The sequence below is a fragment of the Crocuta crocuta genome, unplaced genomic scaffold (assembly GCF_008692635.1).
Source record: "Crocuta crocuta isolate KB4526 unplaced genomic scaffold, BGI_CrCroc_1.0 scaffold190, whole genome shotgun sequence".
NCBI lineage: Eukaryota > Metazoa > Chordata > Mammalia > Carnivora > Hyaenidae > Crocuta > Crocuta crocuta.
Window position 1 is genome coordinate 8,389,008 of NW_027527955.1, and position 26,302 is coordinate 8,415,309.

The 26,302-nt window shown below is 35.9% G+C and overlaps 1 protein-coding gene across 1 annotated transcript in view; it reads right to left on the bottom strand.

Annotated features, from left to right (window-relative positions):
• The window catches only part of LOC144222111 (phosphatidylinositol 3,4,5-trisphosphate 3-phosphatase TPTE2-like), a 165,684-nt gene that overhangs the window by 22,813 nt on the left and 116,569 nt on the right, over positions 1-26,302 (bottom strand). The window contains exons 9-11 of the mRNA XM_077752641.1: positions 26,118-26,178; positions 24,964-25,045; positions 24,773-24,861 (exon numbers count right to left, since the gene is read on the bottom strand). Of these exons, the coding sequence (XP_077608767.1) occupies positions 24,773-24,861; positions 24,964-25,045; positions 26,118-26,178 (232 nt within the window). The remainder of the gene's footprint in view (positions 1-24,772; positions 24,862-24,963; positions 25,046-26,117; positions 26,179-26,302) is intronic.

Sequence of the window (26,302 nt, forward strand, 5' to 3'; positions counted from 1 at the left end):
AGCTGTGCTGCCTAATTCATGGAAACACACACAGAAAGTCAAGTAAAATGAGGAGACAGAGGAACATGCTCTAAATAAAAGAGTAAGACAAAACCTTGGAAAAAGAACTAAATGAAACAGTTATAAGCAATATGCCTGATAAAGAGTTTAAAGTCATGATCTTAAAGATGCTTATTGGACTGGAGAGAAGAGTGGAAGAACTCTATGATAACTTCAACAAAGAGCAAGAAAGCAAAACAGTACACACTCGAGTTGAAAACACAATAACTGAAATGAAAAATACACTAGTGGGAATCAACAGAAGATTAGCAGATGCAGAACAACAAATCAGTGGCCCGGAGGACATGGTAATGGAAAACGCGCATGCTGAACAGCAATTAGGAGAATTAAAAAAAAAAAAAAAAAAATGAGTAGGTTAAGGGATCCGTTTGACGACAACAAGAAAACATTCACGTTTTGGTGACCCAGGAAGAGAACAGAAAGAGGCAGAAAACTTATTTAAAAATATGAGCTGAAAATCTTAATTGGAGCCACAAAACAGACATCTAGGTCCAGGAAGCACAGAGAATTCCAAACAAGATGAACCCAAAGAGGTCCACATCACAGCACATAATAATTAAAATGTTGAACGTTAAAGAGAGAATTTTTAGAGGTGCCTGGGTAGCTTCAGTTGGCTGAGCATCTGACTTCAGCTCAGGTCATGGTTTCATGGTTCAGGAGTTCTGAGCCCCACATCAGGCTCTCTGCTGTCAGCATGGAGCCCGCTTTGGATCCTCTGTCTCCTTCTCTCTGCCCCTTCCCTGCTCATGCTCTCTGTCTCTCTCTCTCTCTCTCTCTCTCTCAAAAATAAAGTTTAAAAAATATGAAGAGAATTTTATTTTATTAAAAATTTTTTAATATTTATTTCTGAGAGAGAGAGTGAGAGCGTGAGCAGGGGAGGGTCAGAGAGAGAGGGAGATACAGAATCTGAAGCAGGCTCCAGGCTCTGAGCTAGCTGTCAGTACTCAGCCTGATGCAGGGCACGAACCCACAAACCATGAGATCATCACCTGAGCTGAAATTGGATGCTTAACCAACTGAGCCATCCAGGCATCCCTAAAGAGAATTTTAAAAGCAGCAAGAAAGAAGCAAAAAGTTATGTACAAGGGAAACTCTATAAGGCTGATTTTTTGGCAGAAAATTTGTACAAACCAGAAGGGAATGACATGATATTTTCCAAAAGCTGGAAGGAAAAAAACCTACAACCAAGAATATTCCACCCAGCAAGGTTATCATTCAGAATTGAATGAGAAACAGAGAGGTTCTCAGGTAAACAAAAGTTAAAGGAGTACATCACCACTAAACTGGCCTTACACGAAATATTAAAGGGACTTAAGTGGAAGAGAAAAAGACAATAATTAGAAGAATATGAGTAAAAAGTTATAAATATGATAACATATACATAAAACATGGAGTGAGGAGTAAAAATGTTCTTGTAGAAGGTGTTTGAACTTAAGTGGCCCTCAGCTTAATACAGACCGTTACACACTTGGGATGTTACATGTGAACCTCATGGTAACTACAACTTCCAAATCTATAATAGATACACAAAAAATAAAGAGGAAGAGAGCAAGGGGCACTTGGGTGGCTCAGTCAGTTAAGCATCTGACCTGGGATCAGGTCATGATCTCATAGCTCATGGGTTTGAACCCTGTGGCAGGCTCCGTGCTGACAGCTCAGAGCCTGGAGCCTGCTTTGGATTCTGTGTCTCCATCGCTCTCTGCCCCTCCCCAAGTGCTCTGTCTCTCTCTCTCAAAAATAAGTAAACATTAAAAAAAATTTTTTTAAAGAGAAAGTTAAGCATAACACTAAGAAGTCATAATCATAGGAAAAAGAAACAAAAGAAGAAGAAAGGAACAGAGAAATACTATAAAAATAACTAAATTTTTAAAAAATGGCAATTAGTACATGCCTATCAATAATTACTGTAAATATAAATGACCTAAATGCTCCCATCAAAAGTGACAGGGTAACAGAATGGAAAAACCAGACATATCTATATGTGCTTCCTACAAGGGACTCAGTTCAGACCAAAAGTCACATACAGACTGGCAACCAAAAGATAGAAAAAATATCCTGTGCAAATGGAAATGAAAAAAAAAAAAAAAAAGCTGGGGTAGCCATACTTATACCAGACAATAGAGACATTAAAACAAACACTGTAAGAAGACACAGAAAAAAGGCATTATGTAACTACAAAGGAATCAATCCAGCAAGAGGATATAACAATTGTAAATATCCATGCACCCAATATTGGAGCTCCTAAATAGATAAAGCAAACATTAATGGATGTAAAGGGATAAACTGATAGTTATACAGTACCAATAGGAGACTTTAACACCTACATTGATGGAGTGAATAACCAAGCAAAAAATGCTTTAAAAAATCCAGTATCTTTGAATGACATTATTTGACTAAATGGACTTATCAGATATATAGACCATTCCATCCAAAATCAACAGAATACACATTCTTTTCAAATACACATGGAAAATTCTCCAGAATAGATCTTATATTAGGCACCACACACACACACACACAAAACCTCAATAAACTTAAGAAGACAGAACTCACATCATGCATCCTTTAGATCACATCAGTATGAAATTAGAAATCAGTTACAGAAAAGAAAGTGGAAAAACACAAACATATGGAGGCAAAAATAACATGTTACTAAACAACCAATGGGTCAATGAAGAAATCAAAGGAGAAATAAGATTCATGGAGACAAAAAAATGAAAACACAACAGTCCCAGATCTTTGGGATGCAGCAAAAGCAGTGCTAGGAGAGAAGTCTATAGCAATACAAATATACCTTCAGAAATAAGAAAAATCTAAAGTAAATAACCTAACCTTATGCCTAAGGAGTTAGAAAAAGAACAAACAAGCACAAAGCTAATAGAAGAAATAACATAATAAAGATTTGAACAAAAATAAATAAAATAGATACTAAAAAGAAAAGAAAAAAAATCAATGAAACGGAGAGCTACTTCCCTAAAATGATAAACAAAATTGACAAAACTTTAGCTAGACTTTTCGAGAAAGAAAGAGATAGGACCCAAATGAATAAAGTAAGAAGCAAAAGGGTAGTAACAATCGACACCACAGAGATATAAAGGATTATAAGAGGATTACAAAAAAATTATATGTCAACAATTTAATCTAGAAGAACTGAAATAAATTCCTAGAAACATGCCACCTTCTAAAGCTGGAGGAGGAAGAAAAAGAAAATCTAAACAGACTGGTTATAAGTAACTAAATTGAATTGGTAAAAAAAAAAAAAAAAAAAAAAAAAAAAACTACCCAACAAACAAAAGTCTAGAGCCAGAAGGATTCACAGGTAAATTCCACTAACCATTTACAGAAATGTTAATGTCTATTTTCCTCAATCTATCCCCAAAAATAGTAGAGGAAGGAAACTTTCCAAATATATACTATAAAGCCAGCATTACCCTGATACCAAAACCAGACAAACAAAATAAAAAAAAAAAAAAAGAAAAAGAAAACAAAATTACAAGGCCAATATCTCTGACGAACAGAGATGCAGAGATCCTCAACAAAATACTAGCAACCTGTATTGAACAATACATTGAAAGGATCATTCACCACAATCAAGTGAGATTTATTCTGGGGATGCAAAGATGGTTCAATATTTGGTAATCAGTCAACATGATACACCACACCAACAAAACAAAGAATTAAAATCAAAATCATCTCAATAGATATAGGAAAAGCATTTGACAAAATTTAGCATTTGTTCATAATAAAAACTCTCAACGAAGTGAGTTTAGAAGAAACATGCCTAAACATAATAAAGGCCATATATGGACAACCCACAGCTAACCTTATACTCAATGGTAAAAATCTGAGAGTTTTCCCTCTATCAGGAAGAAGACATGGATGTCTACTTTTGCCACTTTTATTCAGCATAGTACTGGAAGTCCTAGGCACAGAAATCAGATAGAATACAAATAAAAGGCATCCAAATTGGTAAGGAAGAAGTAAAACTGTCATTATTTGCAGGTGACATGATACCATATACAGAAAATCCTAAAGATCCCATCAAAAAACTATTATAACTGATAAATGAATTCAGTAAGATTGCAGAGATACAAAATTAATACACAGAAATTAGTTGTGCTTATATACCCTAATAACAAAGAAGCAGGAAGAGAAATTAAGAAAACAATTTTATTTACAATTGCATCAAAAATAATTTTTAAAAATACTGGGAATAGACTTAACCAAGGAGGTGAAAGATCTGCACTCTGAAAACTATAAAATACTGATGAAAGAAACTGAGGATACCACTAACAATTGGAAAGATAATCTATACTCATAGAGTGGAAAAATTAATACTGTTAGAATGCCCAGAGTACCCAAAGCAATCTACAGATTTAATGTAATCCCTATCAAAATACCAATAACATTTTTTCACAGAAATAGAGCAAATAATCCTAAAATTTGTACAGAACCACAGAAGACCTTGAATAGCTAAAGCAATCTTGAGAAACAACAAAGCTGGAGATATAGATTTCACGATATACTATAAAGCTGTACTAACTAAGGCAGTATGGTGCTGGCACAAAAATAGACACATAAACCAATAGAACAGAAAGAAAAGAGCCGAGATAAGCCCATCTCATAGGGTCATATAATTAATGACAAATGAAGCAAAAATATACAATGGGAAAAAGAAAGTCTAATCTCTTCAACAAATACTGTTGGGAAAACTCCATAGCTACATGCAGAAGAATGAAACTGGACCACTTTCTTACACCACACACAAAATTAAACTCAAAATGGATTAAAGACCTAAATGTGAGACCTGAAACCATAAAACTCCTCGCAGAAAATGTAAGCAGTAAGCCCTCTGACATTGCCTTCAACAACATTTTTCTACATTTGTCTCCGAGCCAAGGGAAACAAAAGCTATCACTAAACACTCTTCCTGATACCAATACTACACTATATGTTAACTAACTTGAATTTAAATAAAATCTTAGAAGAAAAAAACCCCTAAAACCAAAAAACAAACAAAACTATTGGGATTAAACCAAGATAAAAAGAATTTCCATAGTGAAGGAAATAATCAACAAATTGAAAAGCCAACCTACTGAAGGGGAGAAGATATTTGCAAATGATGTTATCTGATAAGGAGCTGAAACCCAAAATGCATAAAGAACTTAAACAACTCAACAACAAAACAAAACCAACCACAATCTGATTAAACAAGGGGTAGAGAACCCGAATAGATATTTTTCCAAAAAGACCTACAGATGGCCAGTAGACACATGAAGAGACACTCATCATCAGGGAAATCCAAATCAAAACCACAATAAGATATCGCCTTATACCTGTCAGAGTGGCTAGAATCAAAAAGAAAAAAATAACAAGTGTCGGCAAGAATGTGGAGAAAAAGGAATCCTTGTGCACTGTGGGTGAGAATGTAAGTTGGTGCAGCCACTGTGAAAAACAGTATGGAGGTTCCTCAAAAAATTAAAAACAGAATTACCATATGATCCAGTAATTCTGCTTCTGAGTATTTCCTCAAAGAACACAAAAACACTAACTTGAAAATATATGCAACCCTGTGTTTTTTAAAAAATTTATTTATTTAAATTCAAGTGAGTTAACAGATCATGCAGTATTGGTTTCAGGAATAGAACCCAGAGATTCATCCCCTATATATAACCCTCAGTGCATATCCCAACTAGTGCCCTCCTCAATGCCCATCACCCAGTTAGCCCATCCCCCCATCCACCTCCCCTCCAGCAACCCTCAGTGTGTTCTCTGTATTTGAGAGTCTCTAATGGTTTGCCTCCCTCTCTATTTTTACCTTGTTTTTCCTTCCCTTCCCCTATGTTCATCTGTTTTGTTTCTTAAATTCCACATATGAGTGAAATCATATGAGATTTGTCTTTCCCTGACTTATTTCACTTAGCATAACACAGTCTAGTTCCAACCACATTGTTGCAAATAGCAAGATTTCATTCTTTTAGATCACTGAGTAATATTCTATTTTATATAGTGTATATATATATATATATATATATATATATAGTATACACACACACACACACACACACACCACATCTTAATCCATTCATCAGTCGATGGACATTTGGGTTCTTTCCATGATTTGGTTTGATTTATTGTTGATAAATCAATCTGATTTATTGTTGATAGTGCTGCTATAAACACTGGTGCACCCTTATGTTTATTTTAGCATTATTTACAATAGCCAAGATATGGAAGCAACTCAAGTATCCATCCGTAATAAATGGATTAAGAGGTGATATAAACATACAATGGAACATTATCTGGTCATAAAAGGAAGATCTTGCCATTTGCAACAATATGGTCAGACTTAGAGTGTATCATGCTTAGTGAAATAAATCACACAGAGAAAGACAATTGCCATATAATTTCATTTATGTGCGGAGTCTAAAACACAAAACATAAATGAATGAATGTAAAGCAGAACAGACTCATAAATACAGAGAACAAACTGATGGTTTCCAGAAAAGAGGGGGTAAAGGGAAAGCAAAGGTATCCCGTAGGAGGTACAGGTTTCCACTTATGAAATGAATAAGTGACAGGATAAAGGGCACAGCATAGGGAATACAGCCAACAGTATTTTAACAGCATCGTATTGTGACAGATGGTAGCTAGCTACACTTGTGACAAACATAGCATAACGTATACACTTGCCCAAATCAGTATGTTGTATTCCTGAAGCTAATGTAAACACTAAAAGAAAAAAATGTAACTAAAAGAGTGTCTTATTCAAGATATTCAGGCCAAAATAGCCTTTTGTCAGTTTGATACAGTGCCTCATTTGATATAATATCTCAAATAAAGATGTACTTTGTAGCATCCATTAAACCACTTTGAAAGAGCTAGAGAAGCTTAGACATTCACCTCTATTATTTAAATAAAAACACGCTGATTGCACACATATGAGAAAAAGACTCAAGATAAGTTTCCTGTTGAAAGTTGATACGTTTATGGCTGAGGGATAATAATCATGGCCAATATTATTGAGCCATCGCCACCTCTTGTCTAGTACTTTCCACATTTTATTTAATCTGCACAATATGACTAGGAGGTTCATATTATCATCACACTACATATTAGAAAACAAAGGCAGGGAGATTTTAAATAATTCATGCAATGCCAGACAGTTATTCAATGGCATAGTTCAGATGTGAACCCAGATATTTTATTTCAAAGCCTATGCTTTTAATCATTACGTTTTTTCTTTTTTAAATATTTGTTTGTTTTTAAATTACATCCAAGTTGGTGAGCATATAGTGCAATGTTTTCAGGAGTAGAATTCAGTGATCCATCCCCTACATATAGCACTCAGTGCTCATCCCAACAACAGAATCATTATGTTTTGATAACTGGAACTCTTCAACTTTTTTTCCCCTCAGTCTTGCAGACAGGAAAAAAAAATGTAATTGAAAGGAGTAAACACTGGTAAAAGACCTCTGTCAAACACAGCTAAAGAATCGGTGAAAAATCTCAGTTAAAGGGCCCATGCGCTTACATCCTAGAAAACTTAAAATTCCTGAATGAATAAATTTGCACAAGGGCTTGCTCACCATCAGTGGATACTCTCCATGGGGAAGAACATGAGAAGTGCTAGAACTCAGAGCTGATTGCATTTCCTACTTTGAAAATCAGGAAGTGGTACATTTCCCGAACTGTAAGCCATTAGCTTTGGTGTTAATTCAGGCAAAAATGCGAATGCAGATATACTTGCAAGGGTTGGTGATATACACACAGATGAAGAAAAGCCATGGTGACTCAGGCCAAACGTGACTTTTCTAAGTTCTGGTAGATTTCATTTATTTCTTTGATATTCTCATGATACACTTCATACTTTCTGTGCACTTGGGTTCTCATGGCTCTCCCTGTATGCCCTTTAACGGCGAGACTTCCTTGATCATCTATTTATATATCAAATTAGCAGCCTCTTCCCCACTGCAAATTCTTCTTACCCTCTTTTTTTTTTTTTTTTTTACTATTTTATGAACCACCATTTAATACATATTTTCTTTGTAAACAGTAGACTGTGGTCTCCATGGGAGCTTTGTGCACTTTCACATACCCTGCACGACACAGTATCTGGTGTTAAATGCAAAAATGAATGAATATCTGGTCTTTCAGTTTATCGTGACGACCAGTCCCATAATCACCCCCTCATCCACCTAGATGCCTGGTGGACAATTTCACTTTTGGTTTTATCAATACTGAAAAATCATTGCCTTTCTTGTTTCTGGGTTCCATGCCCACACTCTGTAAAAGTCTAACCTTGGGTCAGTTCAGGCACTTACTTGCTCTATTCCTATACCAGAAATGTAGAGACCCAGAGAACTGCTGGAGAAGAATCACACAACTTTACCACACTAGTGATAGAAAGGAACAGTTTAACACTTAAGCTGGGCCCTCAGTGCAGCCAAGATATTTCTATTTGTTGCTAGTCAGCTCCTTTTCCTGGTTCCCTCAGAATCTGGTTGAACATTTCAGTACAATATGGGGCTTGATCCCACGACCCTGGAATCATGACCCAAGCTGAAATCAAGAGACACACAACTGACCGAGCCACCCAGGTGCTCCAGCACTAGGGAATTTAAAATAAATAATTTTTAAATAATCCAGATGTTTAAAAATCACTTCTTTATAATCTCTGTGTTTAAAAATCAGACAATTTTCAGGAGAATGATTTTTAGGAGAAGTAGTAGAATCATGAATTATAAAAACAACTAAAAAAACAACAAAAGTAGTCACTCTAAAATAACTGTAAGTCAGATAAAGTAATGTTAACAGAAAAATACATAAACTTTAATAGATCATACAGCTAAAAAGTTAAAATTTAATTAGCTAAGTTTTCAATTCAAGAGAGTAGTAAAAGGAAATAAATGTACTAAAGTCAAAACATTAAGTAAGTATTAAAGAAGAATTTAATGAAACAGAAAGCAAAATAGACATGATTAAGAACATTAAACACTACATTTTTTCTCAAAAAAGCTAATACACAAATGTCTTATAAAGCTGATTTTTAGAAGAGGAGGCATAAATATTAGAAATAAAAAGGGGGCAAAGTACTGTACAGTAGAAACTCAAAAACGGGGGGGGATGGGCATGGAGGAGGGCACTTGTGGGGATGAGCACTGAGTGTTATGTGGAAACTAATTTGACAATAAACTATTCGTAAAAAAAAAAATAAAATAATAAAATAAAAAAAAAGAAACTCAAAAACATTGTAAGAATAACTTTAAGTCAATCATTTTTAAGACACTATCAGTTTAAAAAACTGACTCAAGGGACATCTGGGTGGCTCAGTTGGTTAAGCGTCCAACTTCAGCTCAGGGCATGATCTCACTGTTCGTGGGTTCGAGCCCCACGTCGGGCTGTGTACTGACAGTCAGCTCAGAGCCTGGAGCCTGTTTCAGATTCTGTGTCTCCCTCTCTCTCTGACCCTCCCCTGCTCATGCTGTCTCTCTCTCTCAGAAATAAATAAAACATTAAAAAAAAACTGACTCAAAAAGGGAAAATCTGAATAAAGTAATAACAGTGTGTTTAAAATTGTATTTATAGCTTTTCTTACCACCTCCGCCAAGAGGAGAAGATGAGATTGCTACCAAATCTATAAGAAGAAATAATTCCTATCTTTCATAAAATATTTTAGATAATAGTAAAGAAGGGAAAAATTTTTAGCTTATTTACTAACTCTGGTATAACACTACAAAAATATAATAGAAGAAAAGATAACTTCGTATCAATGTCACTTAGGAATGTAGATGTTAAAACTTTAAATTAACATATTTGCAAAGTGAATCCAGCAGTAGAAAAAATATATAACAATACCAAGTGCCATTTATCTCAGAAATGCAAGAATCCTCATTTTATTCATTTATTTTTTAGTGTTTATTTAGTTTTGAAAGAGAGAGAGAGAGCACGAGTGGGGGAAGGGCAGAGAGAGAGCAGGAGACACAGAATCTGAAGCAGATCATGACCTGAGCCGAAGTCAGACGTTCAAATGATGGAACCACCCAGCCACCCCAAGAATCCTCTTATATCAGAAATCTTTATTAATACAATTTACATACTTACAGATTAAGAGAGACATACCTTGCAATCATCTCAATGAACACAGAAAAAAACATTTACTAAAATTCAGCATATATTCATAATTTTAAGAGCTAAGGAAAACTAGGAAACTTCTTTAACTTAATGAAGAGAATCTACCAAAATACCTTCCCAGGTATATGTAGCCCCCATTTTTCACAAGTTTGTATCATGCTACTTTGCTTTTATGAAAAATCTACATTAGTACCTATTTTGCTACCTGAAAGAAATCCAAAAAGGATTTTCACCTTTATTTTAAAAAAAGGAAAAAAGCAAAAATACTGTTCAACTTATGTTTCGCAAACAAAATAGAGGCAGCCCACACTCTGAGCAGTGAGAGTGATGCAGTCAAGCTCCTTCCCTGGAAACTACACTCAGCATCAAGCCACCGTAGCTTTGAACTGTGTCTGTGAACATCTGTGCTTTATCTTGATTTAGTTTGTGCATCCACTATCAAGACATGCCCTAAGGTACCAGAAGAGTCTAAGATGGGTTATTTTTTCAGGTCTTGGAATACTGTAAAAATTTACCATTTAAATTAATGGTAATTGCTTCTTTGTTTTACACCATTTTGGCTTACAAAACTTTTCATGGGAATGGTCTCTTTTCAGATAGCAGGAAATCTGTACATCATATTAATAATGAAACATTGAATCTCCACAATAGCTAAAACATGGAAAGAGCCTAAGTGTCCATCACCAGATGAATGGATCAAGAAGATGTGGTTTATCTATACCATGGAATACTACATGAGAAACAATGAAATCTGGCCATGTGTAGCAACATGGATGGACCTTGAGGGTGTTATGCTGAGCGAAATAAGTCAGGCAGAGAAGGACAAATATCATATGTTTGCACGTATAGGAGGATTAGGAGGAACTTGACAGAGGAACAAGGGGGAGAAGAAGGGCGGAAATGGTGGGGGAAAGGGAGAGAGGCAAACCATGAGAGACTCTTGAATGCTGACAAAAACTGAGGACTGATGGATGTGGGGGGAGGGGGGGATGGGCATGGAGGAGGACACTTGTGGGGATGAGCACTGAGTGTTATGTGGAAACTAATTTGACAATGAACTATTAAAAAAAATAATGAAATGTTGATAGCACTCCCTTTAAAGCCAAGAACCAAATAAAATGTCCATTATTCACTTCTCCTATTCAGCATTATACTATAGGACTTAGTGCAGTAAGATAGGATCATGGGTGAGAAGAAGGGGGGGAAATAGTGGGGGAGAGGGAGGGAGGGAAACCATGAGAGAATCTTGAATGCTGAGAACAAACTGAGGACTGATGTGTGTGGGGGCGGGGGGGAGAGGAAAGGGGAGATGGGCATGGAGGAGGGCACTTGTGGGTTGAGCACGGGGTGTTATATGGAAACCAACTTGACAATAAACTATTAAAAAAAAGAAAAAGAAACAAAACATATAGAGATAAAAATAGAAGAAAGAAACTTTCATTACTTGCAGATTAGAAAACAGCAAGTAAATCTAAAAGCTAACTCCTAAAATTAATGAGAGTTCAGGTAGATTGCTACAAGGTCAACGTAAAAAAATCAATAGCCAAATGGAGGATATAGGTTGAAATCTTTAATGTAACTACTACAGAAATAAAAAAATAATATAGGATTTCCAAGCTAATGGTAGGATCAGGTGAGGAAGGAATTATATCGTAAAATTTCAATCGAACCAAAAATAAAATGTCAGTAAGGATACAGAAGATTTGAATAAAACAATTAACACATGACCTAATGGCTACAGAACGTTGGTCACAGCAATGTAAAATACACTTTCAAGTGTACAGAAAACATTTGATAAAATTGGCCAAATTGTGGCAAGTATAAATACATTTCAAAGAACTAAAAAAATACATAACATGCTTTCTGACCACAATGCAATACAACCAGAAATCAATTGCTAAAAGATAATTACAAATAATCTTATGTTTAAAAATAAGAAAGTATACTTCCACATAAGATGGAATTTAGAAAATATTTTGAATAATGATAAAAAACACTACATATAAACATTTGTGGGATGAAAGTAAAGAAATTCTTAAAGGGAAATTTAGAACCTGAAATACTAAATAGAAAACAAAAGGCTGAAAATCTAGGAGTTAATCATCCCTCTAAAGAAGTTACAAAACAAGAACCAATTAAACCAAAGAAAGTGGAAGAAAGGAAATACTAAACAATAGTATTTAGTGAAATAGAAAACAAATGAGAATCAATAAAGTAAAAAAAACTTGGTACTTTGAAAAGACTAATAAAATTGATAAATCTCTGATGAGACTAATCAAAAGGAAAAAAAGAGAAGGCACTAAGAAAGTAATATAAGGAATGAAAAAGGGAGCGCTACAGTAGATGGTAGAATACACTGATATTTTGAACCATTTGATAATTTAGATAAAATGGACAAGTGCTTGGAAAAATACACCCTACCAAAGGCACAATAAATACAATTATAAATAATTCAATATCTAATAAAGAAATTAAACTACAATTTTACAACCTCTTCACAAGGAAAATGAGACCAAATCCCCACATAGAGGCCACTGTGGCTTCACTAGAGAATTCCACATTATACTTAAGGGAAAAGAAATCTCAACTTATACAAACTCATCCAGAGAACTATAAAAAAAGAGGAAACACAACCCAATTCTGGTTTATGAAGCCAAAATTTGAAAAGAATATTATGAGAAAAGAAAATTATAGCCCATCATATTTATGACATGGACACAAAAATTCTTAAGATTGAATTTTAATTAAAATGAAATGCCCAGCAACTTATGAAAAATAATAGAGCACAACAAAATTGTGTCTATTCTGTGAATACAAAGATAGTTAACCAATGCTATCAATCAGATTAGTAGCATAAGGTAAAAATGATAACATCTTCAGGACTCAGAAAAATTGATAAAAATCTATTCGTGATAAAAACTTAGCAAATTAAAGGAATTTCTTAATCTGATAAAGGGTATCTAAAGCACGCGCGCGCGCGCACACACACGCACCCTAAAGTCATTGGTGAGAGACTTGGAAGCTTTTCTGTTGAAAGCAGGAACCAAACAATGCTGAATGCTATCTCCATTTCTAATTCAACACAGGATCAAAGTTTCTAGCCAGTGCTAGAAGAAAAAATTGAAGAGGAAAAATTACAATTCACTATTTTCACATGATACAATCATATACCATAAAATCCAGAAGAATTTATGGATAAATTAGAATAAGAATGTTTGGTGAAGGAAAGAGCCTAAATGTCCATCAACTGATGAATGGATAAAGAAGATGTGGTTCATATATACAATGGGATACTACTTGGCAATGAGAAAGAATGAAATCCTGCCATTTGCAGCAACGTGGATGGAACTGGAAGGTAGTATGCTGAGTGAAATAAGTCAGTCAGAGGACAGATATCATATGTTCTCACTCATATGTGGATCTTGAGAAACTAAACAGAAGACCATGAGGGAAGGGAAGGGGAAAAATAGTTACAAACAGAGAGGGAAGGAGGCAAACCATAAGAGATTCTTAAATACTGAGAACAAACTGAGGGTGGATGGGGGTGGGTGGGGGGTGAGGGAGAGGGAAAATGGGTGATGGGCGTTGAAGAGGGTACTTGTTGGAATGAGCACTGGGTGTTGTATATAAACCAGTTTGACAATAAATTTTACACACACACACACACACACACACACACACACACACAAAGGAGGGGAGGTTGCTAATTGCAAGGTTAATAAAGCCAATTGCATTCCAGAACAATAAACATTTAGAAAATGAAAAGTTTTAAGGGATATCATTTATAATAGTATCAAAAATACCTAGGAATAAATCTAAACAAACATATACAAGCTTTCTTTTTTTTTAAGCTTATTTAGTTTTTAGTAATCTCTGCACCCAACACGAGGTTCAGACTCAAAACCCTAAGATCAAGAGTCATATGCTCTTCTGACTGAGCCTACCAGGTCCCCTCCCCACAATATACAAGATATCTGTACAGAAAATGAAAAAGCATTATGAAGACAGATTGAAGAAGTCCTAATTAAATGAGGGGATATTCCATTCATGGATTGGAAGATTCAGTATTGTAAAGATTTCAATTCTCCTTTATCTACAGATTCAACATAATTTAAAACAAAATAACATCAGGGGTGTGTCTGTAACATGGCTAGCTGATTTAAAAACTTATATGGAAATACAGATGGCCTAAAAGACCCCAAACAGTTGTGAAAAAGAACAAGATGGGTGGACTGCTTTGACTGGAAAATAGGACTTATTAGAAAACTAGAAGTTTATCATAGTTTACTTATCCTATGATAAGCAGGATGGTTGTGTGACAGGCATAGAGATAGATGAAATCAATGAACAGAACAGAAACTACAGAAACTGAACCATGCCCTTCAGAGCAGTAAAGAAATAAGTCTTTCCAATCAGTGTGCCAAAACAATTAGCCATAGGGAAGAAGATAAACTTGACCCCTGTCTTACACCACACATAAAAATCAATTCCAAAGAGAATAAACTGTCTATAAGATATCATAGGAGAATTTTTTTTTAAACCGAGGATAAGATTTCTTAATCAGGACACAAAAACACTAGCCTAAGAAAAAGAATGATATACACAGACTATGTTAGAACAAAGAATGCCTGTTAACCAAAAAGCACTCATAAGACAGAGAAAAGGCAAAATACAGACTGGAAAACATTTCTTGCAATACATAGAAATAAGTTGAAATCCAGAATACACAAAGAACTCCTAAAGTCAATTGCACAAAAACAGACAGAAATTCAAGAGAAAAAATGGGTCAGGAGAAAAAAGGGCAAGGAAGTTAGAGTTACTTCATAACAAAGGACATCCAAGTGCCTATAAACCTGTGAAAGCTTTCTTAATTTTGTTAGTAATAATAGAAATGCAAATTAAATCCCTAATGAGATTCAACTACACACCCAGTCAGCGGTTACATATAAAAAGACTAAGATTCCAATTGTTGTGTACAGAGGTAGAACACGTGGAACCTTCATCCAATGCCGGGGCAGTATAAATTGGTACAGCTATTTTTGGACATCATCTATTTAAGTCTGAGATTCATTACCCTAAACCCAAAATTATGGTCCAAGGTACATACTCAACAGAAATATGGGTACATGTGCAACAAGGAACATATATTTATAATAGCAACATCATCCATGATAGTAAAAACTGGAAATGATCCAAACGTCACATGAAAAACCATCTTCCATTTGCAGTAGCAGTATGTCTAGGAATGAATTTAACAAAGATATACAAGATATACGAGACCATAATGCAACATCGTGTGTCTACTAAAAAAATATGCAAGACCACTATGAAGTATAAATTATTGAAAAACAACCAAACTCTTCCAAGAAAGATGGCTGAGTGGAAATCCTCAGGGCAGGATTTCTCAGAGCCTGTGCTGGCGGGACAGGGATCCGCAGTAGACTTTTCCAGGAACAAAAGAGCTGACAGGTACCGTCTCCCTCCTCAGCCCTCCAGCCTAGATACACAACATCTGGGGAATCAGTGTAGCAGAAGCACTTTCTACTCTGCGTGCTGATGGTGCTCCCCACCTCACGCTCTCCTGCAGAGCCCCCCCACAAGGAGGTTTTCGGGGCGTTGCAGGTCCCCTCCACCAGAGACCTAGCATGGGCCTTGCTGGCACTACATGTTCCACCCTGCTTCTTCCGTGGACCCACCCCGTCCAACACACCCCTGTCGGATGTTCATCCAAGGTGGTGCCTGACAGGGTCAGCATCACTTCAAACTGACACCCGCCCCAGGGAGAGGGAAGGAAAACCACACACACACTGTTTGACTGTGGCCCCAGCAGTGGGCAGGGGGCAGATATTGGGTCTGACTTTTAGTACCGCCCACCCATAAAAGCTTCTCCAGGGACAACACAGAGAAAGTGCCCTGCAGTCTGGCGCTACTGTATCTCAGGCAAATGTCTGGTCTGACTGAACTCAGGCCCAAGCAGGCTCCAGAAGGGCCCACTAACAACACAGGAACCAAATGCTGCCCACATTGGGCAGAGAGAGCCATTGGAGATTACTGGACTGAAGGCAGATTGGCCAAGACATGACAGTAGGGCACACGCAACCTGGTACCCCTGAAGTACCAGGTTCTAGTGAACAGGGGACGCTGCATTCAGGGCACTACCTGAAGTCTCTTCTTCACAGGACCACTACTTTCAAGAGCAGGAGACATAACTGATTTTCCTAGCACAGGAAAAGAAGAGACAGAATAATATGTTGCAAATGAAAAAATAGGACAAAATCACAGCAAGGGAGCTAAATGAAACAGAGATAAGTAATATGCCTAATAGAAAATTTAAATGGTCATAAAAATACTCACTAGATTTGAGAAAAGAGTGGAGGACCTCAGTGAGACCCTCAATAGGGAGACAGAAAACATAAAAAGGAACCAGTCAGAGATGAAGAACTCAATAAGTGACATTAAGAACGCACTGCAGGAAATAAGTAGTACACTAAAGGAAGCAGAAGAATGGATCAGTGACCTGAAGGACAGAGTAATGGAAACCAACCAAGCTGAACAGGATAAAGAAAAAATACTAGTTAAAAAATGCAAATATATTAAGGGAAATCAATGATACCATCAGGCATAATAATATTCACATTATAAGGATCCCATAAGGAGAAGAGAGAGACAAGGGAGCAGAAAATTTATTTGAGAAAAGAATAGCGGAAAACTTCCTAAATCCTGGAAAGGACACAGATATCAAGATCCAGGAGGCACAGAGAGCCCCCAACAAAATCAACCCAAGGCGGTCCACAGTAAGACACATACTAATTAAAGTGGCAAAATGTAGTGAGGAAGAGAATTTTAAAAGCAGCAAGAAGGGTGCCTGGGCAGCTCAGTCAGTTAAGCCTCCGACTTCAGCTCAGGTCATGATCTCCTGGTCAGTGAGCCAGAGCTTTGCGTCAGGCTCTGTGTGCACAGCTTGGAGCCTGGAGCCTACTTCAGATTCTGTGTTCTTCCTCTCTCTGCCTCTCCTCCACTCATGCCCTGTCTCTCTCTGTCTCTCAAAAATGAATAAATGTAAAAAAAAAAAAAAGTTTAAAAAAAAGCACTGTGAGAGGGGCACCTGGGTGGCTCAGTTAGTTAAGCATCTGACTCTTGATCTTGGTTCAGGTCATGATCTCACTGTTCATGAGTTTGAACCCCACATCAAGCTCTGTGCTGACAGCATGGAGCCTGTTTGGGATTTTCTCCCTCTTCCTCTCTTTCTGTCCCTCCCCAACTTGTTCTCTCTCTCAAAATAAATAAATAAACTTAAAAAAAAAACTTGCTGCTTTTATTCAGCTGATTTTTCAGCAGAAACTTTGCAGGCCAGAAAGGAGAGGCTTGGTGTATTCAAAGTGCTAGAAAGGAAAAGCCCACAGCCAAGAATACTCTAACCAGCAAGGCTATCATTCAGAATTGAAGGAGTGAGAGTTTCCCAGACAAATAGAAGATAATGGAATTTATAACCAGCAAACCATCCCTACAAGAAATGCTAAAGGGCACTTTCTGAGTGGAAAGGAAAGGCCATAAGCAGGAGTAAGAAAAGGAAGAAGCACAAAAGCAGTAAAATTAAGTGTATCTATAAAAATCATTCAAAGGATTCACAAAATAAAAGAATGTAGAGTATGGCACAGTGTACCTAAAACATAGGAGGAGGAGAAGAGCAAAAATTTGGTGGTATTCGAATGACAAATTTAACCATAAACTTAACATAGACTGCTATATACATAAAATGTTATGCATAAACCTAATGGCAACCACAAATCAAAAACCAACAACAGATATGCAAAAAATAAAGAGAAAGGAATCCAAGTTTATCACTATAGAAAGCAAACTAACTGTGAGAAGAGAGCAAGAGAAGAAAGGAACAGAGAAGAACTACAAAAACAATTTTAAAAAGTAACAAAATGGCAATAAGTACATACCTGTCAATGATTACTTTGAATTTAAATGGACTAAATACTCCAATAAAAAGACAAAGATAGGCTGACAAAATGGATAAAAAGACCCATCTATGTTTTACTTATATGATATTTATGTTAGAACTAAAAGTGTGTGGAAATAAGGTTGATGGAAAAGAACAATTCTAAAAAAGAAAAAGAAGAAGAAGAAGAATGAAAAACACATGCAGATTGAAAGTGAAGGGATGGAGGCAAATGGAAGTGAAAAGAAAGCCGGGGTAGCAATACTTATATTGGACAAAATAGATTTTAAAACAAACACTGTAACAAGAGACAAATAAGGGCACTATATAATCATAAAGGGAACAATCCAACAAGAAGATGTAACGATTGTTAAGTATTTATGCATCCAGCATGAGAGCACTCAAATACATAAAGCAGTTAATAACATATAAAAAAAGTAATCTATAGTAATATAATAATAGCATGGGGCTTTACCATCCCACTTACATTGATGCACATATCATCCAAAGAGAAAATCAGGAAGGGATGGATGGCTTTGGATACATTGGACCTAACAGATATATTCAGAACATTCCACCCTCAAACAGTGGAATACACATTTTTTTCAGGTGCACATGGAACATTTTCCAGGATAGATCACATATTAGGCCACAAAACAAGACTCAATAAGTTCAAAAAGACTGAAGTCAGAAGATGCATCTTTTCTGACCAATACACTATGAAACTGTAAGTCAGTCACAAGAGGGAATCTGGAAAGAGCACAAACACACGGAGGTTAAACAACACACTATTAAACCATGAATGGGTCAACCAAAAAATCAAAGAGGAAATCAAGAAATCCATGGAGACAAATGAAAATATAAATGCAATGGTCCAAAATCTTTGGGATGCAGCAAAAGGAAAGTGTATAGCAATAGAGGTCTACCTGAAAAAGAAAGAAAGATCTCAAATGAACAACCTAAACTTATACCTAAAGGACTTAGAAAAATAAGCAAAACCCTAAACCAGTAGAAGAAAGGAAATAATAAATATTAGAGCAGAAATAAACAAAATAGAAACTAAAAAATTTGAAAAATTTGAAAAAAAATTTTCTGGTTATTTGAAAAAAAATCAACAGAACTATAAACCTTTAGCCAGACTCATCAGAGAGAAAGAGACAGAGAGAGAGAGAGAGAACTCCAATAAAATCACAAATGAAAGAGGAGAAATAATAACCAATACTCCAGAAATACAAAGGTTTATAAGAGATTAGGAAAAATTGTATGTGAATAATTGGATAACTTAGATGAAATGCATAAATTCTTATAAATATATAACTTTCCAAATCTGAATCAGGAAGAAATAGGATACATTTACCTGATTACCAGCAATGAAGTTGAATCAGTATTCAAAAACTTCCAACAAATAAAAGCCCAGGACCAGATGGCTTCACAGGTGAATTCTACCAAACATTTAAAGAAGAGTATATGCCTATTCTTCTCAAACTATTCCAAAAACAATAAGAGGAAGGAAATTAGGAAACTTATTTATTCTATGAGGCCAATATTACTCTGATACCAAAACCAGACAAAGGTGCTACAAAGAGAGAGAGAGAGAGAGAGAGTGAGAACTATGGGCTGATATCTCTGATGAACACAGATGCAAAAATCCTCAACAAAATTTTAGTAAACTGAATCCAATACATTAAAAAGATCATTCACTATGATCAAGTGAGATTTATACTTGGGATGCAACTGTGGATCGATATACACAAATCAATTGACATGATACATCACATCAGTAAAGAAAAGATAAGAGCCATATGATCATTTCAACAGATGTAGAAAAAGCATTTGACCAAATACAATATCCATGTGTAATAAAAACCCTCAACAACGTAGGTTTAGAGGGAACATACCTCAACATAGTAAAGACCACATATAAAAAAATTAAAGCTAGCATCATACACAACGGTAAAAAACTGAGAGCCTTTCCCCTAAGATCAGGAACAAGACAAAGATGTCTACTCATCACACTTATTCTACATAGTGCTGGAAGTCCTCGCTACAGCAGACAAGGCACCCAAATGGCTAAAGAAGAAGTAAAATTCTTTGCAGGTGACATGATACTATATATAGAAAACCCTAAAGACTCCACCAAAAAACTGCTAGAACTAATAAATTCAGTAAGGTTGCGGGATACAAAATCAACTTACAGAAATTCATTGTATTTCTATGCACTCCTAATGAAGTAGCAGAAAGAGAAATTGAGAAAAGAGTGCCATTTACAACTGTACTAAAAATAATAAAATATCTTACAATAAACTTAGCCGAGGAGGGGAAAAGCCTGCACTCAGAAAACTATAAAACATTGATGAAAGATAGTGAAGACAACACAAACAAATGTACAGGCAGCCCACACTCATGAACTGAAGACTAACTATTGTTAAAATGTTCATATTATCCAAAAGCTATTTATAGAGTTAATGCAATCACTGTCAACATATATATCATTTTTCACACAACTAGGAAAAAATAGCCCTAAAATTTGTATGAAACCACAGAAGACCCCTAAAATAGCCTAAGCAAATCTCCAAAAAGAACAAGATTGAAGGCATCACAATCCCAGATTTCAAGATACGCTACAAAGGTGTAGTAATCAAAGAGTATGGGATTGGCACAAAAGGACAAACATAGAACACTAGAACAGATAGAGAGCCCAGAAACTCACAGTTATAGGGTCAACTAATCTCGGATGAAGGAAACAAGAATGTGCAATGGGAAAAAGTGTTTTCAATAAAAGGTGCTGGGAAAACTGGAGAGACGCATGCAAAAGAATGAAACTGGACCACTTTCTTATACCCTACACAAAAATAAATTAAAAATGAATGAAAGATCCAAATGTGAGACCTGAAACCATGAAACTACTTGAAGGAAACATTGGCAGATAGCTCTCTGACATCAGCTGTGACAACATCTTTCTAGATATGTGTCCTCAAGCAAGGGAAACAAAAACAAAAATAAACCTTTGGGACTACACCAAAATAAAAACCTTTTACACAGCTAAGGAAACCATCAACAAAATGAAAAGCCAACCCAATGACTGGGAGAAGATATTTGCAAATGTCATATCTGATAAGGTGTTAATAATTCAAAATCTATAAATGACTTACACAGCTCAATACCGAAAAACCCCCAAATAATCCAAAGAGGCAGGGGACCTGAATAAACATTTTTCCGAAGACAAACAGATGGCCAAAAGACATATGAAACAATGTTCTACATCACTAATCATCAGGTAAATGCAAATCAAAATCATAATTAAATATAACCTTCCCCAATATAGCCTTATCCAAATGGCTAGAATTAAAAAGAAATAACAAGTGATAATGAGGATGTGGAGAAAAGGGAAACTTGGTGTAGTGTTGGTGAGAATGTAAATTGGTGTAGCCACTATGGAAAATAGTATGGAGTTTCCTCAAAATAGAATTCCTTAAAATTCTTTAGATTCCTTAAAAAGAGAATGGTCATATGATCCAGTAATTTTGCTACTCAGTATTTACTCAAAGAACACAAAAAACTAATTCAAAACATATGATCAGATCTCTGGTCACTGCAGCATTATTTGCAATAGCCGAGGTATGGAAGCAACCCAAGTGCCCATCATCAGGTGAATGGATAAAGAAGCAGTGGTATATATACACAATGGAATATTACTCAGCCATAAAAGGATGAGGTTATACCATTTGTGACAACATGAAGGAACCTAGAGGGTATTCTGCTGAGTGAAAGAAGTCAGAGGAAGAAAAACACTGAATTATTTCAGTTAAATGTGGATTGTAAAAAAACAAAAAGCAGAAACAGACCTATAAATACAGAAAGCAAAGTGGTTGTTGCCAAAGGGGAGGGATGTAAGGCTTTGGGAAAAATGGGTGAAGGGGAGTGGGAAGTACGGACCTCCAGTTATGGAATGAATAAGTCAAGGGGATGAAAGGTACAGCACAGAGAATACAGTCAGCGATATTCTAAAGCAGTAAGTCAAAGGTATCATAAAAGCATTGCATAGTGATGGACTGTAGCTTTACTTGATCGGAGGATTGCATAATGTATGGACTTGTCGAATTACTGTGTTGTACACCTGAAACTAATGTAACATGTTGTATCAACTATACTTTAATAAAAACTTTTCTAAATAAAAAATTTCAATAGTGCGGTATCAAGAACTCAGAAACAGTCCCAAACTTCTATCACAACTTGGTACATGACTAAGAAGGGACGATAAATCAATGGGGGGATAAATGAGCCTACAATATATGGTGTTAGGACAACTGTCTATCAGTATGAACAAAAACACCTCCCTCCCCAAATCTCAGTTAGATTAGAGGCCTCAATGTAAAAAATAAAAGTTTAGGGGCACCTGGGTGGCTCAATCAGTTAAGCGGCGGACTTCAGCTTGGGTCATGATCTCCCGGTTCCTGGGTTTGAGCACCGCGTTGGGCTCTGTGCTGACAGCTCAGAGCCTGGAACCTGCTTCAGATTCTGTGTCTCCCTCTCTCTCTCTGACCGTCCCCCACTCACACTCTGTTTCTCTCTCTCTCAAAAATAAACAAACATTTAAAATAAATAAATAAATGAAAGTTTAATATTTTATAAGTGAGAATACTCTCACTACCCCAGTGTACAGGCTGAATTTCTTAAACAGGACAAAAAGCATGAACTGCATACAAACACACACACACACACACACACACACACTCTGATGAATTTCACTACACTCAAAATTATAAATATGTCTTTTTTTAGTTTCTTTTTATATTTTTAGTTTTCTTTTTTTAATTTTATTTAAATCCAAGCTAATAAACATACAGTGTAGAATGGCTCCTGTGACAAAATAAATCATAATCAAGTTAAAGACATTGTGGGAGGAGATATTTGTAATATAAACTACTAATAAAAATCAATTTTTATGGTTGAGTAATATTCCATTGCATGTGTATGCATACACACACATACATAAACATAGAACACACTTACACACCCCACATCCCTTTTATCCATTCATCTATTGATGGACGTTTGGGTTCTTCTATATCTTGGCTATTGTACTTAATGCTGCAATAAATAGGGGTGCATAGATCTTTTCAAATTAGTGTTTTTATTTTAACACTTTGTGTCAACTATACTAAAAAATTAGCATCCACTTCATTTAAAGCAGTCTCATAAATCAATAATAAAATATTTTGACTATCATGATACTACTGGTAATGTATAGGCACCAACCAGCAAGAAGAAAGCAAAACAATATGAATGAAAACTTGGAAAAAAGAGGCTACTCTGGTACATACCGGCTGAATACCAGCCCTCCAAACAGTCCTAAAGGGAAGTCAATAAAAGACTTGTGAACACAAAACAGTTTTAAGTCCCCCCCTCAAAAAAAATTTAAAAATGAAATTTGAAATGTTATCCTCCAAGCAGGGAATTAGCTTTGGAAAACAGAAGCCAAATGCTTGCATGATAATATATTAGGTTAAGCCACATGAAATGACCATTTTTGTAAATAAGAGATGGTCCAAAACTCTAAATTCCGTATGATTCCACCTCTATATTCTTCATTTATCCCTGGTATTATAAACTGCATATCCAGAATGTTTCAACCTATGGAACTAAAGACAGAATCTACCTACTAATTAATGGGCTTGAAACAATTTTTTTCAGATAAGACTAAAACTGGATTCTACTCAATTATATAAGGCAGTTTTATTTATTTTATTTTTTTATTTTTTAAGGTAGTGTTAAAGTATTGTGTTTTCCTGGAATGCAATAAAAAACTGTTTTGTAGCCCACCAAAAATGTAATTCTTTGTCAAAAACTGTAAAAATATGATTAGATAATTACTAAAAGCCTAAAGCCGAATGAGAGAAAATCTAACTTGACTTGACTGAATTTGCACACTTTTTTTTCCATTTTACCTCACAAAAATCAACTTCTTTGTATCTCTATACTACAAAAATTCTACTGATTTTTGGTTTTTGAAATAGCATCACTGTTGGCTCCTTAACTTTAAAAGGTTCTCACAAAATTTAAGAACAATCTTCAATAAAAGTGCTCTGACAATTTCTAAAATTAAACACGGTTTTGTTTTCATAGATATTTTGGCAATCAAAAACAAAGAAACGCAGACAGTCATAAACAAGAAAAAATATGCTCAACTTTCCTTACTTCTGTTATTCCTATTTTCTTCCCTTCCTTAGCCTTTACCTTCCACCCTCTCTCTTTCCTCTTTCCTTCCCTTCCTTCAGTCTTGAAGCTAACATCAAAAAATGTTGATAACTGGGGTGCCTGGGTGGCTCAGTCAGTTAAGCGTCCGACTTCAGCTCAGGTCATGATATCACAGTTTGTGGGTTCAAGCCCTGAGTCGGGCTCTGTGCTGACAACTTGGAGTCTCCTTCAGATTCTGTGTCTCCCTTTCTTTCTCTGCCCTTTCCCAGCTCACACTCTTGTCTCTGTTTCTCTCTCAAAAAATAAATAATAAACATTTAAATAATTTATTAAAAATGTTAATAATTGCTAATACTAATTAACAGCTGTATCTTGTCCTGGTACTGTAATGTATTAATATTTAGAAAAAGGGAAATTAAAAAAGGTTTTTACCTTTGCCTCCCTTACAGTGAATTGCTACGATGTTTTCATCATCTTGAGCCATCCACTCCTCTACTTCCTTGGTGAATGCCAGCATCTCACTGATTTCAAATGTAAAATTTTAATTGAATTAAAATAACAGCCACAAATCAAGCCCAGTGTATTTAGCTTTCTTTTGATAGCCAACTTGGCATAAAACTTACCTTAGTGTGGGGACATTGTGATCATCAATCATGATTCGCCGGACCCTGTAATGGAAGTACTTAGGATCATAAGCTCTTTCACCTAGAAGAAAAGATGCATGGGTCATATCTCTATGCCTAAATAACATAGTAAATAATCAAATTATGAATAAGTTATATGTTTGTATTATAAATTCCTTATCCACCTTTTAAAAGGAGGTTTCTGACTGGCTCTTGCCGCTGTAAGAATATTAAGGGTCTGAAAAACAGAGCTAGTAGTGGTTAGTCCACCTTGAGTAACCTAAGCACAATTCATTTGGGTTTAACAGGATTTACTTTTAATTTTCTAGCAGGCTACTCATCATATTATCATAGGGTAGACAGACACCACAGATCAGAAGCAAATGTGGCCAACCAGAGTGCTTGCCTCCTGGAAATGTTTATTTAATACACAGGAAGAGGAAAAGTCAAGAGAGCAGTAAGCTGGGATATAATCTGTTTTCTACAGGGTTTTGCTTTTTGAGCATATTTTTCCTTGTTTATTGACTACTTGCATTTTTTTTTTTAAATTGGGGTTTTGTTCTGCTCACACTCCACTCCTAGTGAATTAGAAATGTATTTGTTGGGGCATCTGGGTGGCTCAGTTGGTTAAGTGTCGGACTTCGGCTCCGGTCATGATCTCATAGTTCATGGGTTCGAGCCCCGTGCCGGGCTCTGTGCTGGCAGCTCAGAGCCTGGACCCTGTTTCAGATTCTGTATCTCCCTCTCTATCTGACCCTCCTCTGCTCGCGCTCTCTCTCTCTCTCTCTCTCTCTCTGTCTCTCAGAAATAAATAAAACATTAAAAAAATAAAAAAAAAAAGAAATGTATTTGTTGAATTGTCTGTCTTCAAAACACAAGCTGGCAGGAAAAATAGAAGTATTTTCCTAATCCTAATACCATTAGAGCAGATTCAGCCTCAAATGGCTCTGTCTCCACTTACGCCTCCTGCCGCCCTCACAGGCATTTATACTATTGATCTATCTTTTCCTACAAAATAGAGCCAGTGCAACAAGGAGATTTTCCACCACCACCAAATACTTAAGATTAAATTAAATGTAAAAACGGAATCATCTTCTTATATGCAGTGATCTGTTTTCTATTGATAGTAGCAAAATATCTGACCATGTACATACTGCATAGATTGTAGACTTGATAGTGGTCTTGATGCTTGGTATCTAGGAAGCGCACAACTTCCTAGAAAAAGAAACACATTTGTTACATAAATGCACGTGGCACCAACAGAAACCATTCCTCAAGAGTAAGCTATAATGGTCATTACCTTTTTTTTTTTAATTTATCTATTTTGAGAAAGAGAGGG